The sequence below is a fragment of the Bos indicus x Bos taurus genome, chromosome 17, assembly GCF_003369695.1.
Source record: "Bos indicus x Bos taurus breed Angus x Brahman F1 hybrid chromosome 17, Bos_hybrid_MaternalHap_v2.0, whole genome shotgun sequence".
Lineage (NCBI taxonomy): Eukaryota > Metazoa > Chordata > Mammalia > Artiodactyla > Bovidae > Bos > Bos indicus x Bos taurus.
The window spans coordinates 22266727-22288776 of NC_040092.1; the positions used below are offsets into that span (position 1 = coordinate 22266727).

The 22050-nt window shown below is 43.9% G+C and overlaps 1 protein-coding gene across 1 annotated transcript in view; it reads left to right on the top strand.

The window, feature by feature from the left end:
- The window catches only part of TMEM132B (transmembrane protein 132B), a 381102-nt gene that overhangs the window by 148134 nt on the left and 210918 nt on the right, over positions 1-22050 (top strand). The window contains exon 2 of the mRNA XM_027567042.1: positions 7846-8737. Coding sequence (XP_027422843.1) covers positions 7846-8737 — 892 coding nt within the window. The remainder of the gene's footprint in view (positions 1-7845; positions 8738-22050) is intronic.

Genomic DNA, 22050 nt, shown 5'->3' on the forward strand with positions numbered 1-22050 from the left:
ATGAAGGTTATTTATTTATTTTTGTTTTAGTTTTGGTTGTGTTGGGTCTTTTTGATGCAGTGCACAGGTTCTTCATTGCTGGGCATGGGCTTTCTCTAGTTCAGTGAGTGAGGGCTACTCTAGTGGCACCGTGCCTGCTTCTCTATGTGGTGGTTCCTACTGTTGTGGGGCATGGGCTCTAGAGTGCAGGTCCAATGGTTGTGGCCCACAGGCGTAGTTGCCCTGCGGCATGTGGGACCTTAGTTCCCCAACCAGGGCTTGAGCCTGTGTACCCTGCATTAGCAGGTAGGTTCTTAACCACTGGACCACCAGGCAAGTCCCTCTGGTCTGTTTTTTATCAGTGTCTTGCGCTTATGAATGACTCATGTTGGCCATTCAGGGCTCCCCAGCTTGAGATTTGAGAAGAATCTTGGGACGAAGGCAAGCATCCCTCCCTCCTGCCTGATGACCTGGTGTCCTCATACCTTTCTGTCTATATGGTCTCTCCTTCTCTTTCAGCCGTGTGAATTTTATCTGCTTGAGAGAGACAAACTCAAGTTTCCCCATCTTACTTTTATATGGGTGACTTTTGAATTGGATAGTTAAGTTTTTGCTACCTTTTCTGAGTTATGTGGACTGTGGCTCATGTTTCAGATGCAGAGGTGGGAAAGCATGTGGTCCCTGGGGTACAACCAGGGGATACAGTTGGCGGTGGCAGCAGACTGAGTGGGATGTATAATAAATTCCACCATGGCTGGGTGTTAATGACGAAATAAGCACATGCAATTCTGCTCCTTAATCTGAGAGCATTTGGTCTGACTTGCTGCATTGGCTCTTCCTCCTGAGGCTTCAGGTCATGTGACGTGGTTTACAGGTAGCAAGGCTCTGCCATATTTTTTGCTGCTGCTGCTAAGTCACTTCAGTCGTGTCCGACACTGTGCGACCCCATAGACATCAGCCCACCAGGCTCCCCCATCCCTGGGATTCTCCAGGCAAGAACACTGGAGTGGGTTGCCATTTCCTTCTCCAATGCATGAAAGTGAAGAGTGAAAGTGAAGTCGCTCAGTCGTGTCCGACTCTTAGCGACCCCATGGACCGAAGTCTACCAGGCTCCTCCGTCCATGGGATTTTCCAGGCAAGAGTACTGGAGTGGGATGCCATTGCCTTATTGCTACCATACCTTAAAGGTATGGATCACTGGGTGCTTTGCCAGCAGCTGCATTGTGATGCTCTGGGCGAACTGTATCTATATTCCTGCTCTACCTGGGAATCCAGGCTGATACCTGGGGTGGGAGACAATCACCTGTGACTGCAGAGTGATGAAAACCTCACTAAATCTGCAAAGATTTTGTTCATTAACTTGGCCCTGTGAGCCTTGAGCTCCAGCTCCTTCGCTGACCTTCCCATGGCTAACTCCTTGGCTTCATTGTAGAACCACCAGACCAGTTGGCCCTGGGGCAGTACAGAGAAGTGGAAAGTCTCTGAAATTGGACAGAACTGGTTTGAACCTTAACTTCGACCATGTTCAAACTGCTTAATTTCTGTGTGCCTCAGTTCCACCATTTTCCAAAAAGGACAAAGACTATTCATCTCACAACCATTGTGATAATCAATGGATGTAGCAGTTGTATATGCCCAGGTTAGCACATCGCCAGTGTTCTGTAAATGCTATTTCTCCTTTAAGTGATATTTTTTTCCCTCCATATGAAAATTGCAGCTCTTGACTTGGCAAACCTAGCAACCAGCTTAGTGACCACAGGGATGTGATATTTGAGAGGAAATGAATGGAATGATAATGTGATGGGCCAATGATTTGTTAATATTAATGGTATCTATTGACAACCCTGTGAGGAAGCCAAAGAAAGGCTCAGAAGAACACAGAGAGATTTAGTCTCTTAAGCATTAAGCCAAGGCACTCTTAATTGATGGACATGCTCTCAGCACATATTTGTTTAGTTTCTTCTGCTAGATCCTGGATATGCAGCCATAAATTGGGTGGCAAAGTCTCTATTCTCATAAGCTTGAATTTTAATAGAGAGACTTGATAGAAAATAAGTCAACAAGTAAAAACACAAAGGCTAATTTCAGATGGTGAGAGTGGCCTTGAAGAAATTTAACAGGATGGAGTGAATAGTGACTGAATATATTTGTCAGACTCAGGCTTCTGAGAAAACAGAAGCCACACTAGTTATTTCCACAGAGGGAATTTAATCAAGGGAATCAGTTAGTCATGTGATGAAAGATCTGTGAAATGAAGTCGGGCGTGGTAAATACCTTCTGGGAATGGTAAAGTAATCCAGAAATTAATTATAGCAGGAAGCTGTTACCAATTGGACTGAAGGGACAAAGTGGAGAAATTGGATTATCAGAACCCAGAAGCTGGAACCATCTAGTAAGTATTAGAACTACTGCCTAAGAGAGGTATATTCACGGTGGGAGCTCTGATGGGGCTGGACAGTCTCTGCCTGTAAATGCTGGGAGATAAGGGGGAGAAATACCTCCCATGCTCCATCTTCTACCAGAGCATCACATTGGCTGATCGCATCCAGAAGCCAGGGAGCAAAGGAGCTTGGGAAATGTAGTTCCCTATGATGCAGAGAAGAGCAGAGATAGGGCTGGAGTGCCTGCTCAGAGAAACCTTTCCTGAGCTGAGAAATCCTAGTGGGAAGGAGCCTGCTGTACTCATAGGTGGGTGATGGACTTCCCCAGCAGGTGCAGAAGTTCACGGAGAAAGACACACAAACATCATGGAGATAGAACGGAAGGCATGAGTATAAAAGATCTCCTATTTCTTTCCTCTGCCTCAGAAACAATATCCACTGCACTGTTCTGAACTGACATGAATGCTCCCAAAGGCTTCCTTGTAGCTCCTGGTCTCCATGACCATGGGGGCGGGGTACCCGGATGGTGGCAGTAAATTACCACCTATTCGTCAGGACTACCCTTCGACAGATCAGTGAGCAGTTTCACTTGCTGATGGTTTTCAAAGATGTGGCCCATCTGGTCCACTGCAAAGAGAACCTTTTATTTCTGGCTGTCCATGTTTTTTTGTGGGAATTAGAAGAGACTCAGCTACAGAAATGCCACAGGCCTTGACCCTCAGGTGGGTTATCAGGAACCACAGGACTGTTAATAAGCTTCCATGCAGGACTGGTGATGGTAGCGAAAAGGTTTGTGAGTCTGTGGGCTGCATTATCTTATGGCTATAGGTCCCTCCAGTCCTGACCAAGACACATGCCCAGGAGTATTTTTTGTGTGCCAAGCACAGCGGTGATGTCCAGCCACGCACTTTGGGTCACAGAGTCCCTACTGGGATTCCTAATATTGTGGGAGTTGCTTCATTCTGGATGTTGTTTCCACCCGAAGTTCTTTTTGGGACTTCCCCGGAGCCATCTGTGATTCAGAACATCCTTTAATCACAGAGTGTTTGTCTGGAGCACCTCGTGCTCTTGATGAACCTGGACTTGATTCTCTTTTTGGCTCTTAAGGAGGGCAGTGATGGAAAGTGCTTTGAAGTTGGGCCAAACCAAGACTTCCTCATTTTCTGCTCTCAGCACCCACCTCATTCAGTCGGGTGGTGAAAAGCCCTCTAGGAAATCAGCAGACTGAATAGGGTCTCATTTCACATCCAGACCTCCGGCCACATGGTCTGCCTGCCAATGGGAAGAAGAATGGGGCCACTATATGATGTTAGGGGACCGAACGGATGCATGTTAGCTTCTCAGATCCTGGATGTTTTTCTAAGGACACAGTCTCATGGCTCCATAAAATGCTCCTAAATTTGCATATCATATTTTGTTGCAATCTAGTTTGAGAACAAAAATGAGAATCTGGCAGCCAGTGTTTATGGTTTTCCATAGATGCCTTCAGACAAAATTTGTATTGCATTTTGCTTGAGTTATGGTGGGACAGGATTGTAAACTCACACTGCTATTTTGGATGAAATACAAGCTTTGGCCATAATAAAGAAGAGAGAAAGCACAGTTTTAAATTTCTTATAAATTGATTTTTGAGAGACAGGAAGTATCGATATAAATGATAATGAAAAAAACTAATCCACAATGGAAACAGATCATATTAAAATTTACATTTATTTTAATTTCCTTTTCCCTATCTATAAATAAGCCAGAATTTAAACCTTGCCTTAGGCTTCCCATAGATTTTATGGGAAGGTAAAATTGGAGTCTCTTTCCAAATCTGGTCAGCTGTGTGCCCACCCATATCTACTGAAGGATATTGTCAGGCTATGGAAGACAGATTTCCCTCATTGCCAGCTGATTTATGGGCAGATTCACCAAGAATTTAACTTCCTGGTTTGGAGTGGGGAAATAAACCAACCAAAAAATAATTTAAATTTCATCTGGGATGGTCTTTCTGCATTGCTTGTCATTGTCAAAATGCAAATTGCCCCTTGGTGGCGGCAACAGCTAAAACTTTCCTTTGGTTGAAGCTCATTCTTCAGAGTCATCTCTTCCTCCTCCATCTTTGATCCAAATCCCACCCAATTTATAGGATGCGTTCTGGAGGAAATCCAGGTCTGGGCAAATGCATCATATACATATTTATGCATGTCTATATGTTGTGTACATATAATATTTACTACTTAAAATATATTTTAACACAGATTTGGGATCATGTAAAACAAAATTTGATGACTGCTTTTTCACTGAAGATGTAACCATTTTCTCACGACACCGCATATTTGTTGAGACCGTGGTTTTGGTGATCTCTTAACATTTCATGTAGAGTCAGACTTTCATCATTTATATGATCACCACCCTCATGATGAGTTGTTAGGTTGTTTCCTGTGTGTTGCGGCTATAAATCATACTTGGGATGACGCTTGCACATGAATCTCCTTCTTGATCTCTTATTTCCTTCACATGAATTCCTAGGTAGAGAATTACTGGGATGGTCATTTTAAAGGGTCTGAATGTTCACTTATTTTTGGGGGCCATTCCACGAATTCTGTGGGATCTTAGTCCCCCGACTAGGGATTAAACTTGCGCACCTTGCATTGGAAGCATGGAGTCTTAGCCACTGGATCAGCAGCGAAGTCCTATTCACTTTTATAATTGCTTTGTGTAGGTTAGCCATGCTTTTCTCCAAAATCTGACCACTCCTTGGGGCAGAAACCGCATCTGTCTTGCTCCTGTGACTTCCATATAAGGGCTGGGAACATAGTAAGTGAGTAATAAATATATTTAGATAGGTAATTGGAGAAATGAATAAAAAATAACTCTTCTCCTCTAGTAATTAATCTGACCCAAGACTGGCCATATTGATGACACTTGAGAACTTACTTTCTTCTTTCTTTGTTCTTCTTTTATCCCCCCACAACTTTACTGAGATATCATTGAACTATACAAAGTATATTTAAGGTGTACAATTTGATGTTTTGATATATGTAAACATTGTGAAGTGATCACCATAATCAAACTAATTAACATATCTATTACCTCTACCTGATTATCATTCTCAGTGTGTTTTTGTGTGTATGGAAAAGATTTAATCTAAGATCCATTCTCATAGCAAATTACAATGTACAATACAGGATTGTTAACTATATCACATTGCTAACGCACATTAGCTCTCTAGAAGGCATTCATCCTGTTTAACTGAAACTTTGTACCCTTTAACCCCCATCCTGCCTCATTGCTCTCTCTCCCCAGCCTCTGGCAACCACCATCCTACTCTCTGCTTCTACAAATCAGACTATTTTAGATTCTGCATGTAAGTGAGATGGTGCAGAGAACTTGCCTTCTGAACACCTTCTTGGTGAAAGGATGCGTCAGCTCTGAAATGATTGTGTCTGCTTCACAATCTCCTAATTACAATTTTGTCATTCTCTTGGAAAGGAGAGCTCACCAAGGACAGCCCTGAAAAGGCCGCAAATTATTTCAGTCAATAGAAAGCTGTATTTTGTAGAATTTGTAACGGCTGCAGAAAAAAATGTTACCAGGAGTTGGAGTCAATGGAGTATTTATTTGCTTTTTATCCTCTGATGATGCTGCATTTTAAACACTGCTGCTTGCTTTATTTCTTCTTGCTCTGGTTGGAAGCTGGGCTCCAGGGGCAGAGGTTTGTTTCAGGACAAGGAAGAATCCCTGTCTGTTTGTGGCTTGATTTGCTGACCCTGGTTCCTGGTGGGCTGTCTTCACTTTGAAAAATCTTCTTGGGTCTTTGCTTTCTGTGTTTCACCATTTGAAAGAAACACACACACATATACATATATGCATGCACATGTATACATGTTTATGTATATTTATATGTATTTTAATTAACAAAGTAACACATGGTTATTGTGATAAATTTTAAGAAAAGAGAAACATTAGTGATAAAATTAAAAAATCCTTTTCAGATTCTATAGATACCATACATAAATATATGTACATTTACATATGTACCTGAAAATTACCCAAATAGAATCCTAAAAAGTTATCCAAATAGGATTATATGAGTTACGATTATAGCTGTTTATGTTTAATGACATATTGTGACTGTTTTTCAAATATACTGATATAGTTGTGCTCATTTTTCTTTTTTTAAATTTAACTTTATTATTATTAATTTTTTTTTTTACCACATGTGGGACCAGGGATCAAAACTGTGCCCCCTGCATTGGAAGCATGGAATATAAAACTGCTGGGCCGCCAGGGAAGTCCCACTGGGTTTCATTTTTCTTACAGCTGCCTGTTATCCCACTGTAAAAGTGTATAGTTTATCCAATGTCCTCTTAATAAACCTTTGGAATGGTTTAAACGGATAAATAATAATAATGGTAGCTGGTAAAGGTTGAGCATGTTTGTGAGTCAGCACTGTTCTAAGCTCTTCATATTTATTAACTCATTAATCCTTATTATAGTTTATATTTATATTCTACTTTATTTGAAGACATTTGAGGCACAGAGAGGTTAAGTAATTTGCCCCAAATTGCACAGTGAAGAAGTGACAGAGTTGGGATTTAGATCCAGCCTGCTTACCCCAGCTCATATGTTCTTTTTTTTTTTTTAAGTAGTTTTTTAAAAAATATATTTTTATTTATTTATTTGGCTGTGCTGGGTCTTCGTTGCTGCACACCAGATCTTCAGTCTTCATCGTAGCACGTCGAATCTTTAGTTGCTGCATGTGAACTCTTAGTTGCAGCGCATGGGATCTGGTTCCCTGATCAGGGATCGAACCTGGGCCCCTGCATTGGGAACACGAAATAACCACTGGACCACCAAGGAAGTCCCTCATATATTAACACATTCTTTAGTTTGTCTGCAATTCAAAAGGATGCTGTAGGGGACATCCTTGTAGATAAATAGATCTTCACGCAGTCTCATTCGTGTTTCAGAAGGAGAGATTTCTAGAAGCAGGAATGCTGAGCCATAGCTTCACCCTCATTTTGAAAAGAATTAGGAGATGTCTCAATGTACCTGCACACATCCCATCTAGGAGTGACAGGAAGAAGTGTAAATATCAAATAAAAGCATCAACACCTCATATACAGCAGTCCGATGCCTGGTCGTGTGGTGGGCTGGGTAGGCAGCCTACTCTCTGTAGGGTGATTACAACAGAGTCGACCATGATCCTCTGAGTTTGGAGATTTGCAAGAACAAGAGAGTGTGATGTTTTCCCTCTGGTGGTGTAATTCAGCCACAGGGCGATTGGGTCAGTCGTACCTGGGGCCTCCTTCCCACTCTGCCTTGGTTATTTTGGAAGATCCTTAGAACACACTTTATGTAATGCAAGGAATTCCACAGTTAGGAGACCTAGGGGACGTGGCCAGTGGGCAGTGTGCTGGGGGTGGGTGGGTGGAGCTTGCACTGCGTTAATTAAATCCGGACTCCGTTCTCAATCTTCCTTTCCTTTCTTGTGCAGTGATGGAGAGCCGAGCCATCGTGGACAGCCTGCAGAGGTTCTCCTCGCTCCCTGCTTACCTTCCCACAAGCTTCCACATCTCTAACGCAGAAGAGTCCTTCTTTCTTAAAGAGGCCAACCAGGACATCACACGGAACTCCAGTCTGCAGACCCGGGTGGAGTCATTCTTTATCTACCGAGCCAGGAGATCCCCAGTTGTCAATGCCAGCTATGGTCCATTTTCAGTGGAGAAGATGGTCCCCCGGGAGCTCATGCTGACTTCTACACCCTTTGGGCATGTGGGCCAGTTTCCCTTTAATTGGAAGGTGAAAGCCCACATCCTCGATAGCTCCATTTACTCCAACAGACCCAAAGTGCAGACCTTGTTTTACATCACGGGGATGGGCTGGGCTGATGATGACCCTGCAGAACAGCTACCCTGTGTCAAGATGTTTGCTTTCCCCGAGGCCAGGGAAGTGGCGGCCAGCTGTCGGCTGCAAGGGACCCCGGGGCTGTGTGTGGCCGAGCTGGAGCTGCTGCCCGAGTGGTTCAGCTCTGGGCTGGACCTCGAGCCTGAGGAGGAGATCCCGGCCCTGCTTGGTGGCACGGCCATGGAGCTCTTCTTTGCACTCTACCCGGCTGGTCCGGCCGGTCAGTGTCCCCTGGAAGAGGATGGCAAGTGGGAGAATAACATCCACTCGGGCCAGGACAGCCCCCCGCCGGCACCCCCAGCCCGGGAGAGGATCGGGAGTGTCATGGTCTACCCAACCCAAGATGATCTGCGGTGGTCCCTGCTGAACCTGGATGAGAACGTCGTCCTCTCTGTGCCGCTGAACCTCATCCGGGAAGGGGACACAGCCACCTTTTTGGTCTCCCTGACTAGTGGCTCTGTGGCAGACCACTTCACTCTTAGGTAAGAGGCTTTGCAGGGTTGGATGGGCTGGAAATCCACTCTTGATCGTCAGTGAATTGTTATTCTATCAAGTGGTTGTTGATTATAAGTTTCCTCCACCACAGTGAGGAAACTTACAATCATAAGACCAATGCAAGCCAGCAGACTAGACAGCCTCAAGGAGAGTATTTGGGGATGGGCTCTGGGCATCTCTGTTTTCCAAGCTCTCCCTAACTAATTCTGTTGTGAGGCCAGGATTAAAATATCTGCTTGGAAAGCAGTGATTCAGGCTGTGAGGTCCAAGTGCGTCCCTTTTAGGCTCTCACCTGACATTCTGAACCTCTCACTGCCCCCTTTGATGTGCCAGGTAGAATCCCAGAATGAATGCCCAGAAGTGGACACCTTGTAAATGAATTTCTAAATCCATAAAGGAGTTTTCTGAGACAGTGTCTCCTACCTCTCAGTTTTTTTTTTTTTTTAATTATTTATTTGGCTGTGCTGGGTCTTAGTTGCGACATGCAAACCCTTAGTTGCAGTGTGTGGAATCTAGTTCCCTGACCAGGGATCGAACCTGGGCCTCCTGCATTGGGAGCATGGAGTCTTAGTCATTGAACCACCGGGGAAGTCCCAGCCTTCCTCTTAGTTTTTAATCAGTAAGGAATCCTTTGTCAAAGCAAAGCAGCTGTCTATATATGATGAAGACTTGATTTTAGGATTGCAGAAAGTGGGGAACTTCTCTGTGCTAAAGGTACAAATCTATCTTTAGCTTATTTTGCTCACAAAGGTCCCTGGGTAGCAATAGAATGTATGGCTCTGCTACGCACCGGCTGTGTGCCCTGGGGCAAGTCACCCAACCTCTCTGGGCTTCAGCTTCCTCATGGGTGAGATGGGCATAATGACGGGATCTATTTCCTGGGGGTTGTTGTGAGGATTACACAAGTTAATCAAGTTCTTACAACAGTGCCTGGTGCATGGAGAGTCTTCACTGAATGTTAGGCTGTGGCTGTTTCCTCGTCCTCAGATGCTGAGCTGGTAGACCTCTAAACTGCAGTGCAGGTGGGGCTTTGAACTAATCTTGAGTCCAGTGTGGTCCTTCTGATTCTGACAGAGGCTGACGTCCCAGATCACACCTGTCTGGAGGTGTCCTTGTTCAGAACCCGCCAAGAGGATCCGAATACTCTGGTAGATCCCAAATGGGTTTAGTAGCCTGCAGGAAATAGGGTTCTTATTTGAAGCCCCTTGAGTTAGTCTTGGTGGTAAAATTGATTCAGAACTGGGTGTGGACCCAGCCCTGTGCTAGTCACTTCTGTGATAGGGCTGGTCTGGTCTAAAACTTAGCTCTTGCTCTGCAGAGATTCTTTCAATGCCAGGCAGTGCCAGCTGCTCACTATAGACCAAGAATGGCATAGGGGTGGCTTCTGCTCTCCTGCCACTCACTCTCCCGAGGCAGACATAATCAATCAACTGCAGCACCTGGTACTCCCTCTGCCATGGCAGACATTACTAATATACTGCCACATTGAGCCCAGGACTCCAGGCTGCTGCTGCTGCTGCTAAGTTGCTTCAGTTGTGTCCGACTCTGTGCGACCCTATAGACGGCAGCCCACCAGGGTCCTCCGTCCATGGGATTTTCCAGGCAAGAGTACTGGAGTGGGTTGCCATTGTCTTCTGCAGGCAGCCCCTACCAATTCATGTGAGGGAAGAGGGTATGACATTTCAGATTAAGCTTATTTGCCATCTCGGGTGTAGAGAGAATGTTTTTGAGTGAGAATTTCAAGGAAAGGGAGAGCAGTTGCCCTGGTGGTTGGGAAAGTCCAGGAACCTGGCTGAGAAACGCATTTCAGGCCAGCAGAATTGCGCACACAGTACTAGATAGCTTTCACTGAGAACTTAGAACGCTCCGGACCACATTCTAAGTGCTTTACATTCCTTCACTCACTGAATTTGACAACAAACAACTCGAGTAGGCACGTATCATCATCCCCATTTTTCTGAGGCACAGAGAAGTTAAGTAACTTGCCCAAGCTCATACAGCTAGGGAGTGGTGGGTGTGAACCTACTGGTGGGCAAGCTCTAGAGCCAGTGCCCTTCACCCCCACAGTCAACCGCCTTTCAAAGATAGGAGGAGGCAGCTGCCGCACCTCCTGACGGTGCGTGGCTCAGTCATGCCAGAGCTGAGGGTCAATTTAGGGAGAGAGAAGCTGCTGAGATTGGAGGAAGATCCAGAATGTAGAGGCTCCTGAAGTGGCATCTTGGTGCTAAGTAGAAACCCCTTAAGTTTTTTGTTGCACACAGAAGTTAATTTTAGAGCTGAAATGAACTCTTAATGTGCTGACTTTGCCCTGAAAGGTCAAATCATGAACTGTCAGCCTTCAGGAAATATTAATACTATCCAGGGGCCTTTAATTGTGGGGCCTTGAGACTGTTCCCAAAGGGGAAGCACTTAGTTTAAAGTTTGCAAACTGATGATCATAGCAAGTCTAACCCAGAGATGTGTGCTGTTTTTTTTTTTTTTTTTAATCTCATATGGCATTCCTTAAAATATTTAAAAGAGTTGACAACCTCTGACAATAGGGAGATCTCACATATCATTTTCTTGGAAGGTTTTGAAGATTTGGTAACTTGGCCTCAGTTGGCTGTAACTAAGAAGTGGCTTCCCGCTTTAGATGGATCACGCATTGCCTGGCTACTCAGTCTCCACCATGCCCGGCCCATTGCACTCACTTATCTGGTTATTGTGAGCATTTTGAAACTCCTGATAGAGTAAGGGGAAAGAAAAAGGGGAAAAGGGGAAAGCAGTGCTTAAAAGAGGGGCTAAATTCTAACCTCTGAAGGCAGACATCACCGACTCATTCACTGTGTGTGTCAGGGAGACAGAAGTGGTCATAGAGTGCATCATAGGAAATGAAACATCAGGGACTTCCCTGGTGGTCTGGTGGTTAAGACTCCGCGCTCCCAGTGCAGAGGGCCCAGGTTCCATCCCTGGTCAGGGAACCAGGTCCCGCATTCCGCAACTGAGGGTCCCTCATGCTGAAACTAAGACCTGGCACAGCCAACTAAATAAATGTTTTAAAAAAGGAAGTGAAACATTCCTCCATCATCACTGGTATTATTTAGTGAATTTAGTTGCTTCATGTAAAACAATTAGAAGAGTGCCTGGCACCCTGTAGGTGTTCAGTACGTGTTAATAGATACAATTATTTACATACTATAATTGATGCTATTATGATTAATTGATGCTTTTAAATAATTATGTGTACTGTGCCAGGCTCCAGTTGTGTCTCTCATATGATCACAGGCAGCATACAAAGTATTCATGTCCATCTTATGAATGTGGAAACTGAGACTCAGAGAGATTAGGTGTTACCTGTCTGAAGCCGTGCAATGGGAAAGTGGTGGGGTTGGCGTGTGGGTCTGCATGCAGGAGTTGAAAACACTCTTTTGGATGGTTCTACTTGTCCAGATGGAGACTGAGCTTTACCTTTCAGATCTTTCTGGGTCACCATCTAGAGTTTCTTGTCTTCATGCTTTCCTAGATATGACTATTGTTTCTGTTTGTTTGCTCACAGAAGCTTTATTCACATGTAAATTATATAGTGAACTTGATTTTAAAAACCAGTCTATCAATATCAATTGCATTCCTATATAGGGATAAAATTCTAATTTCTTTATTGAAGTATAGTTAATTTACAATGTTTTGTTAGTTTCAGGTGTACAGCAAAATGATTCAGTTATACATACATACCTAAATACATACACGGGGCTTCCCAGGTGGCACCAGGGGTAAAGAACCTGCCTGCCAGTTCAGGAGTCTTAAGAGTTGTGGGTTCAATCCCTGCATTGGGAAGATCCCCTGGAGAAGGGAATGGCAACCTGCTCCAGTATTCTTGCCTGGAGAATCCCATGGACAGAGGAGCCTGGCGGGCTATAGTCCATGGGGTTGCAAAGAGTCGGACAGGACTAAAGTGACTTAGCACACGTGCACGCACATACATACATATGTATGTACATGTTCTTTCTCAGCTTTTTCCATTATATGTTATTACAGGGTATTGAATGCACATGACTTATTTCTTTAAAAAAAAAAAACATTTATTTATGGCTGCACTGGATCTTCCTTGCTTCAGATGGGCTTTCTCTAGTCACGGCGAATGGGGGCTACTCTTTCTTCATTGTGGTGTGCATGGCAGTGGCGTCTCTTGTTGCAGAGTACAGGCTCTAGGCCTGGGAGCTCTGTAGCTGTGGCTTGCAGGCTCCAGAGTGTGGGCTCAGTGGTTTTTGGCACAGAGGCTTAGTTGTTCTGAAGCACATGGAATCCTTCCAGACCGGGGATTGAACCTGCATGCCCTGCATTGGTAGGTGGATTTTCTTCCACCGTACCACCAGGGAAGTCCGACTATTATTTCTTATGCTGAACTTTATGGCCAGAGAAGAGTGAAAGTGAAAGTCACTCAGTAGTGTCCGACTCTGTGACTGTGTAGTCCATGGAATTCTCCAGGCTAGAATACTGGAGTGGGTAGCCATTCCCTTCTCCAGGGGATCTTCTTAACCCAGGGATCGAACCCAGGTCTCCCGCACTGCAGGCAGATTCTTTACCAGCTGAGCCTCCAGGGAAGCCCCAGAGAAGAATGCACTAAAATTGTGGAAATAAATGAAGATTACCTAGATGAGAACACAGGTTATTTATTCAGAGCTTGATTTGGCAAGGGAGTCAGTCACCATCACTGACGTTTGGCAGAGACCCAAGGGCAGACAAGGAAGTGGGAAAGTTCTGCTCCGATTGTCAGTATGGGGAAGCTGCGGGGAGGGGGCTCCCAAGCAGTGAGCATCTTATGTGACTGGTCTGGGAAGCATATTTGGCTTTTTCTGGCTGACCTTGAATTGGAAGCAGAGGCTGTCAAAAGGGAAGCTGGCAGTCGTGGATCAACTTCAGACCTTTCTGGGCTGACTGTTGCTGAGGCTGTGGTTTGGCATTTTGGCTTGGTTGCTGCAAGGTTGTGGGTCAGACTTTTCTTATCATAGATGGTCTGGCTATTGTCTTTTTGTATATTCAGGCTCTTAAAAATAAAACACTGTTTTCAGGCTGTAGGGGATGTGTTATTTCCCCACATAACTGATTGTCTGTTTTAATCATGTCTTTTATGAATGAAATGTGACATATTTCATTCTGGCTCAGATGAAACCCCAGATCAAAGTGTGAATGTGCACAAGATTCACTGAGATAATTTCAGAATTGAAGACGTATGGACAGGGGACAGGTGTGTGCAATTTTCACGTGTTGCATTGCTGTTTCTGACTGCATATTGTATTGTGGCCAGTCTGAACAAAAGTTGAATTGGTTGTTCTCTAACACAGATAGACTCTGTTAAACGCCAATATCTAAAACTAACCGTATATTGAAAAGCCTTTTATTTATTTGTTATTTCAAATTTAAAGTTGCAGAGTTTTCTTTCTTTTTAAAAATATTAATTTATTTGGCTGCATTGTGTCTTAGTTGGGGCACACTGGCTCTTCGTTGCAGTGCCCGGGGGGCTCAGTGGTTGCCGTACATGGGCTTAGTTGCCCCACGGCATGTGGGATCTTAGTACCTTGACCAGAAATCGAACTGGTGTCCCCTGCATTGGAAGGTGGATTCTCAACCACAAGGGAAGTCCTTTTAGCAAAGGGTTAAAAAGTGGGGTTTGGAGGGTTTGGGGGCTGCTAAGCTGGATCCAGGGTAAGTCTTTCAAACCAAGAAAGGCTGACGTATTATGAAAGTTTTCCCACTCCATCTGTAATGTCTCCAAAGCCGAGAGTGATCCTGAGAAGCTTTATCCCTGATTTATGAAAATAGCTCTTTCTTGGCTTACACAGAGAACCTCCCAGGCTGACCTCTCATCCTGTGAGGCAGTGGAGCCCAGTGGTGAAGACTGTAGACTCCGGGCCCAGACAGCCTAGGTACCGAGTGCCAGCTGGGTGACCTTAGGCAGGTTACTTAACCTCTCTGTGTCACAATTTCCCCATTTGTAAACGGGGGCTGTTTATGCTTTAAGTGGCTGTTTACGAAGTGTCAGCTTTTGCTCAGCCAGATTCTTCCCTTTCATTTGTTGCCAGCACATCCTTCTGGTTGCTCAGGCCAAGTGTCTAATTACCAGATTGACTTTTGCCATTCTCTGATACATACCCCTCCATTTGAGCTGTCAGCAAATCCTGAGTTTTCTCTAGAAGTGATGAGCTCCCAATCATTAGAGGCATTCAACAAGAGAGGCTATCTACTGGGAGGGGCACTTCTGGGCAGGTTGACAGGCTCTTCCGCAATTCTTCTGGGTCATCCACACTTACATGTCTGGTAGGATTTTCCTATATAGTATCCAGAATTGAACTCCCTCCGTGTCAAGCCAGGATCCTCTCTTGGCCTCCTGACAGGTCTCCCAACCTCCACCTTTGCCTCTTGCTGTCTTGAGCAAAAACCAAAGTTCTCCTGTGGGCCCACAGGCCTGACATGATCTGACCTCCTCCTGTGGCCCCCTGCCCTGCTCTGATTTTTTGGACATACTTTATCATTTATATTAATGACATAATATATCATTATTTATGGCTCACCTCTTCCTGCTGAAATGTGAGGTCTCTGAGGGCGGGGACTTTTGCCTACTTTGTTCTTTGATGTGCACTAAGGACCCAGGGTACTGTCTGGCACAGACTAAGTGCTCAAGAAATATGTTTTGGGTGAATGAATGAGTGAATTTGGAAATGTTGTGAAGCATTGTTCCTGGATGAAGGGTGTGAATTGTCGAGACTGTATGAATTCATGGAATAAATAAATAGGAATTTCATAAATACTGAAGGTTGGGACACTTAGAGATCTACTTCTGGCAGTTTTGTCTTGGCTACAGTGTGAGAATGGATTAATCATTTTTTCTTTAAAAAATGTTTATATTTATTTATTTGGCTGTGCTGGGTCTTAGTTGCGGTACCTGGAGTCTTTAGTTGTGGCACGTGGGACTTCCCTGGTGGTCAAGAGTGGTCAAGACTCTGAGCTTCCAATGCAGGGGGTCCAGGTTCGATCCCTGGTCAGGTAACTAGATCCCACATGCCACAACTAAAAAATCTTCATGATGCAACTAAGGATTCATCATTTCTAATCAAACTGTAGGCAGTGCCAGTGTAGTCTGAACGTTGGTAATTCACACATCCCCTTTAGGATTTTTTTTTTTTTTTTTGTCATGTCAGATGCTGCCACATCCTACCATTGTAAGTTAAGTCATATCCACGTGCCTTCTTTGTGCAATTTTTATTTGCTCTTTTTCTTTAAATGAAATCACTTAAAACTTATATAAACACGTTTTAAAGGATACCTTACATCAGCCACCATAAATAGAAATCAGTATTACGTGTTTACATGCAAGAGTATTATAAAGATAAATTACAATAATAACAACAGGAAAGAACACAACACTGCTAAGTGCTAAGTACCTGTGGAAGCAACCTGAGGTTGGATTTCTGCTTGAAAGGAGGTTTAGCACATGCTGCAGAGAGGTGATGGCCACGGAAACTTTCTCCCGTACATCGTCACAGATCCTGGAGGGGGTGACTGTCTCCCTCTATGACTTCTTGCGGTTTGAGCCATGTCTGTGCGACACCAGGGCCACCTGCAGACCCAGGACCAGGCTTTGGGAAAACTGGCTGCTGAAGACTTTCTCATCCATGGGATCAAGGAGACACCAGGAAGCATCACCTCCTGGTCAGCCTCTGCTCCGCCATGGAGGTCCTTTCTCTCTCCCATGGACATCACTTCCTGTCCACACCACTTCCTCGGGGACTTCTTTTGTACCTGGTATTGCTAATATATGTTCCAGGTTGAGAATGTCAATTACCTCAAATCTTTCTAGATTCCCTGACTGCAGAGACCATCTTCCTTCATTTCAGCACTGGGCAGAAGGGAGATCAGAAGTGTCGGAGGTAGAAAATGTAGTTGGTGACTATGGGATGGGTGAGCCTGCAGGCTGAAATCTAGCTGTCACTGATGGAGCAAATGTTTTGTGATCACCTATTAGTTTGTCCACCTTTGGTTTGCTTTTCTTTTTTCCTTTTGAAAAAAACCACACATGCTCCCACCTCTCAAGCTCATATTTTCCAAGGAGGAAGGCAGTAACCAAGCAAATAAACTAAATTATACACAATTAAAACCCAAGCTAAGGGCCACGAAGGAAACAAACAAAATGCAGTATATTCAAACTTCATTTCATTTATTTTAATTTTTTAAAAGCTTTTTGTCTTGGGAGGATTTTAGATTTATAGGAAAGTTGCAGAAAACGCAGATTATCCCTAATGCAAACATTTTTTACATAGCCACAGTGTGAATATCACAATCAGGCAATTAGCATGGCTGTAATATTGTTAACTAACCTACAGACATTATGAAAAAGTGCCTGCTGTTCCCGTAACATCCTTTTTTGGTTCCAGGATCCCACATTGCCTAGAGTTGTTATAGCTCCTTAGTCTGATGAATTCTGATCTGTGGTCTGTGTTTTATTTTTGCATTTTCTCTCTTTCATGACCTTCATGTTTTTGATGAATACTGACCAGTTATTTATTTATTTTTTTGACCAGTTATTTTTGACAATGTTCCTCAATTTGGGTTTTTCTGGTATCTTCTCATGATTAAATTGAGGATGTGTGTATTTGGTAGGAATCTCAATGAAGTGCTTGTCCTTCTCCCTGTTGTATGGGAGGCATGTGATGTTGACATGTCTTATTACCACTGATATTTACCTAGGTTACCTTCTTAAAGTGATATCTTTTCAGTTCCTCTACTACAAGTATGATTTTCCCTTTTGTAATTAGTAATAATAATATCTGGGAAGATAACTTGTGACTATCAACATCTTTCATGTACTTTTTGCCCATGAATTTTAGCATCTGGTGATGATTCTTGCCTCAGTTCAGTTCAGTTCAGTTCAGTTGCTCAGTTGTGTCCGACTCTTTGTGACCCCATGAACCGCAGCACACCAGGCCTCCCTGTCCATCACCAACTCCCGGAGTCTACCCAAACCCATGTTCATCGAGTCAGTGATGCCATCCAACCATCTCATCCTCTGTTGTCCCCTTCTCCTCCTGCCCTCGATCTTTCCCAGATCATGGTCTTTTCAAATGAGTCAGCTCTTCGCAGTAATTTTTAAATAAATGAATCAGAAGTGACTATTCCAGGAGAATCTTGGCTCTTCTTGATCACTGCTTATTTGTATATTAAGAAGTGAGCCAGAAGCAATTAGTCGTTATAGAGGCCACTACACCTTTTCTGCTGAAATGAAAGAAGATGCTCTATGCACTTAGGTGGTCCAGAAGGTTTTAAGATGACTGCCATTCACGCTTCCCACTGCTGGGGGCCCAGGTTCAGTCCCTGGTTGGGGAACTAAGATCTCATTAGACGTGTGGCATGGCCAAAAAAAAGAAAGAAAAAGAAAAGTAAAAAAAAAAATTAATCTCAGTGCTCACTTTCACACTTAAAACAATAGCAACCTGAGAAGATTTCCCTGGTAGTCCAGTGGTTAAGACTCCACTTTCCACTGCAGGGAATGTGGATTCAATCCCTGATCAGGGAATTAAGATCCCACATGCCTCGCAGCCAAAAAACCAAAACATAAAGCAGAAACAATATTGTAACAAAAATTCAATAAAGACTTTAAAAAAGGTCCACGTTAAAAAAATCTTAAACCTTAAAAAAAGCCCAGTAGCTACCTGTTTGGTGAAATTACCTCATGTGGTGCCCCAAATTCAGGCTTTATTAATTTTTTTCCCCAAAGGAAACTCCGATTTCCCTTGAGGAAACTCTGCACAGATACAGATGCTCTGCATCCGGCAATGTCAAAGCACAGATTGAGCCTAGATTTCAGCAGAACTTAGAAAGAAGGTAGGCAATTATTTCCCAAATAAACCATAAGCTGCCCAGTGTTTAACTAGTTCCAAAAATCATCAGCTGAATTCAGTGAGTGTATTTCCATTGGTGCTCAGCCCCATCTCTACCTTGCTTTCCATCCCAAGTTCACTGGAGTCTGGGAGCTCCTATGGAGGCTGGTAGGGAGCAAGTATAAATGTCACAGGCTTGAGAAGTCTAGCTACAGAGGGGATTTTTTTTTTAATTGAAAGAAATATTCTTTAAATTCTATTCAGTTCAGTTCAGTCGCTCAGTCGTGTCTGACTCTTTGCGACCCCATGAACCACAGCATGCCAGGCCTCCCTGTCCATCACCAACTCCCGGAGTTCACTCAGACTCACGTCCATCGAGTCAGTAATGCCATCCAGCCATCTCATCCTCTGTCGTCCCCTTCTCCTCCTGCCCTCAATCTTTCCCAGCATCAGGGTCTTTTCCAGTGAGTCAGCTCTTCGCATGAGGTGGCCAAAGTATTGGAGTTTCAGCTTCAACATCAGTCCTTCCAGTGAACATCCAGGACTGGTCTCCTTTAGGATGGACTGGTTGGATCTCCTTGCAGTCCAAGGGACTCTCCCGAGTCTTCTCCAACACCACAGTTCAAAAACATCAATTCTTTGGTGCTCAGCTTTCTTTATAGTCCAACTCTCACATCCATACATGACTACTGGAAAAACCATAGCCTTGACTAGATGGACCTTTGTTGACAAAGTAATGTCTCTGCTTTTTAATGTGCTGTCTAGGTTGGTCATAACTTTCCTTCCAAGAAGTAAGTGTCTTTTAATTTCATGGCTGCAATCACCATCTGCAGTGACTTTGGAGCCCAAAAAAGTTAAGTCAGCCACTGTTTCCCCATCTATTTGCCATGAAGTGATGGGACTGGATGCCATGATCTTAGTTTTCTGGATGTTGAGCTTACAATTTTTAAAAGTTTCACACATCGGATTTCATGTAATAACCCTTTTCCCCTCTAAATGGCCCCTCCCCCATCCCTCTCCCCACTGGTAACCGCTAGCTTGTTCTCTGTATCTGTGAGTCTGCAGCCTTTTTTTGTTGTATATTCATTAGTTTGTTGTATGTTTTAGATTCCACATATAAGCGATATCATACAGTATGTGTCTTTCTCTTTTTGACTCATTTCACTTAGCATAGTGCCCTGTGAATCCATCCATGTTGCTGCAAATGGCAAAGCTTCGTTCTTTTTTATGGCTGAGTAGTATTCCACTGTGGATCTGCACCACGTTTTCTTTATCCAGTCATCTGTGGATGGACACTTAGCTTGCTCCCATACTTTGGCAATCATAAATAATGCTGTTATGAACACTAGGGTGCGTGTGTCTTTTCAAATTAGTGTTTTTGTTTTTTTCAGGTATGTATCCAGAAGTGGAATTGTTGGGTCACATTTTTAGTTTTATTTTTAGTTTTTTGAGAAACCTCCATACTGTTTTCATGGTGGCTGCATCAATTTACTTTCCCAACAACAGTGTGTGAAGGTTCAAAAGGGGATTTTTTTTAAATTTATTTTTTTCTGCTCACCACCAAAAACTTAGCTTCCATCCATACTTAAATAGATGGTCCTCTCTACCCATGTCCCCGTCCCTGCCCTCCTCCCCTCTGGTAACCACTACTCTGTTCTCTGTATCTATGTGTTTTCACTCATATGTGGAATATAAAAACAAACAACAAATGAAAAAAGCAAACAAAACAAAAACCAACAAAAGGAGATTTTGGCCTGTGTGGATTGCTTTATCTTAAGTTTGGAAAAACTGGAGTGTACCTAGATTAGGGTGGTGGCCGAAAAGTCGGTGTACACTTAGCTTGCGCCAAGCTACACTTAGAAGTTTTGTTGCTTTAACCTTGGCAGTCATGTTAGGAGGTTGAGGTGGTTATTTTCAAAGCTGCCTTATAGACTAGGAAACCCAGACTGCCCTCTCCTCTCTGGAACATACTCCTGCCTGTGGGCATAAGGAGGGTGGCAAGTGCCCCCAGTATCAGCCACTGCTCCCCTGCGCCAGGTATTTGTGGTGGGGCTGCTTGTCTGCAGGTGGCTGGTGCATGACCTTGAATGACCTCGGCATCCAGCCTCAAGACCTTCTTCTTGCTCAGGGTTGCCCTATTTCTGGGAATTGTCTTGCCGATCAAAATACTCACAGGGTGTAGCTCCATCACATCCAGGAATGTATTGTGCATATCATTCCCAGTTTGGCAGCTGAAACTTCACTGGTTAATAGTTTCTGTATGTGTGTGCATGCATATATGTCTCCATCATCTGGTTTGGTCTGCCCAATGGCAGGCCTTGAGCAGAATCTGGACAGCAAAAGAGAGAGATGGGGCAAGATATCTAGTCCCCCTCTTTGCCCTCTGGCCAGACTGTGGTTTGCTTACACCCCTTCATCTGTTGCTATAGTAACTGTTGGCAGTTCATCTCCTGTCATTCTGGATTTTATAAAGTAATCACTCTCTGCTTTCATCCCTTTAGACTAGGGGTAATAACGGTAGATACACAGATCTACCTTGTTCCAAACATAGAATTTCTGACAATTGAGTATCAGTTTTCAAATTTAAATTCATTAAAGTAAAATAAATTTAAGAATTCAATCTCAACTGAACAAGGGTCCCCACTGTTGCCAGCACTGCGGTAGTCCACCATCCCTAGGCATCCCCCTCTGCCCTGCCCACATGTCTGTGAATAGTCCCCTCCTGGGACTTGCTGGGCCTGTGCTGGGCACAGTGGAGAGTCAGCTGGTGGGGTCGTGATGAAGGAAGATCTCTGGATGCTCCTTAACTACCTTTGAAGGTTTGCCTGATGTGCTACCCTCAGTGAGAGTGAGGATCTGGTTGCCATGCTGTGAGGGTCACTCTCCTCTTCAGACATTTAACCCTGTGAGGAGAGCTAGGAGTTTTCATGCCTGATGGTGTTGATGGGGCCTGAGCCAAATGGGGTTGGCCATCACCCGGGGGCTGTCCCATTTTATGTTTCTGATTCTGAGTATCAGTACCTGTGTGTGTCAGGCAGACATTGTGCTAAGTGCGTCCCATTCATCCATCTTATTTTTTCTTCCTTTCCTCACTAAGGACCACCCCCACTTGTCACATGAAGAAGCTGAAGCTCAGGAAGTTACGTGACTTCCTCAAGGGACAGGAAGCCATGAAGTCAGGACTTGAACCCAGGTCATGCCATTCTGAGAATATGAGCCCCTTGCTGCTATGCTCAGAGAGGCCACATCTTGAGATGACATGGCAGAAACATCTATCAGAGGAGAATGGATAAATAATGGATAAATAAATAGCTAAATATTTATATAGAGAAATACTCTGCAAGTATGGAAATTAATTTATGTTATAATTGTTGAATAAATGTTTAAAATCTAAGGCTAAGGGGAAACGTTTTGCCAACTTAGACTTACAGTGGGATACAGTTTTAAAA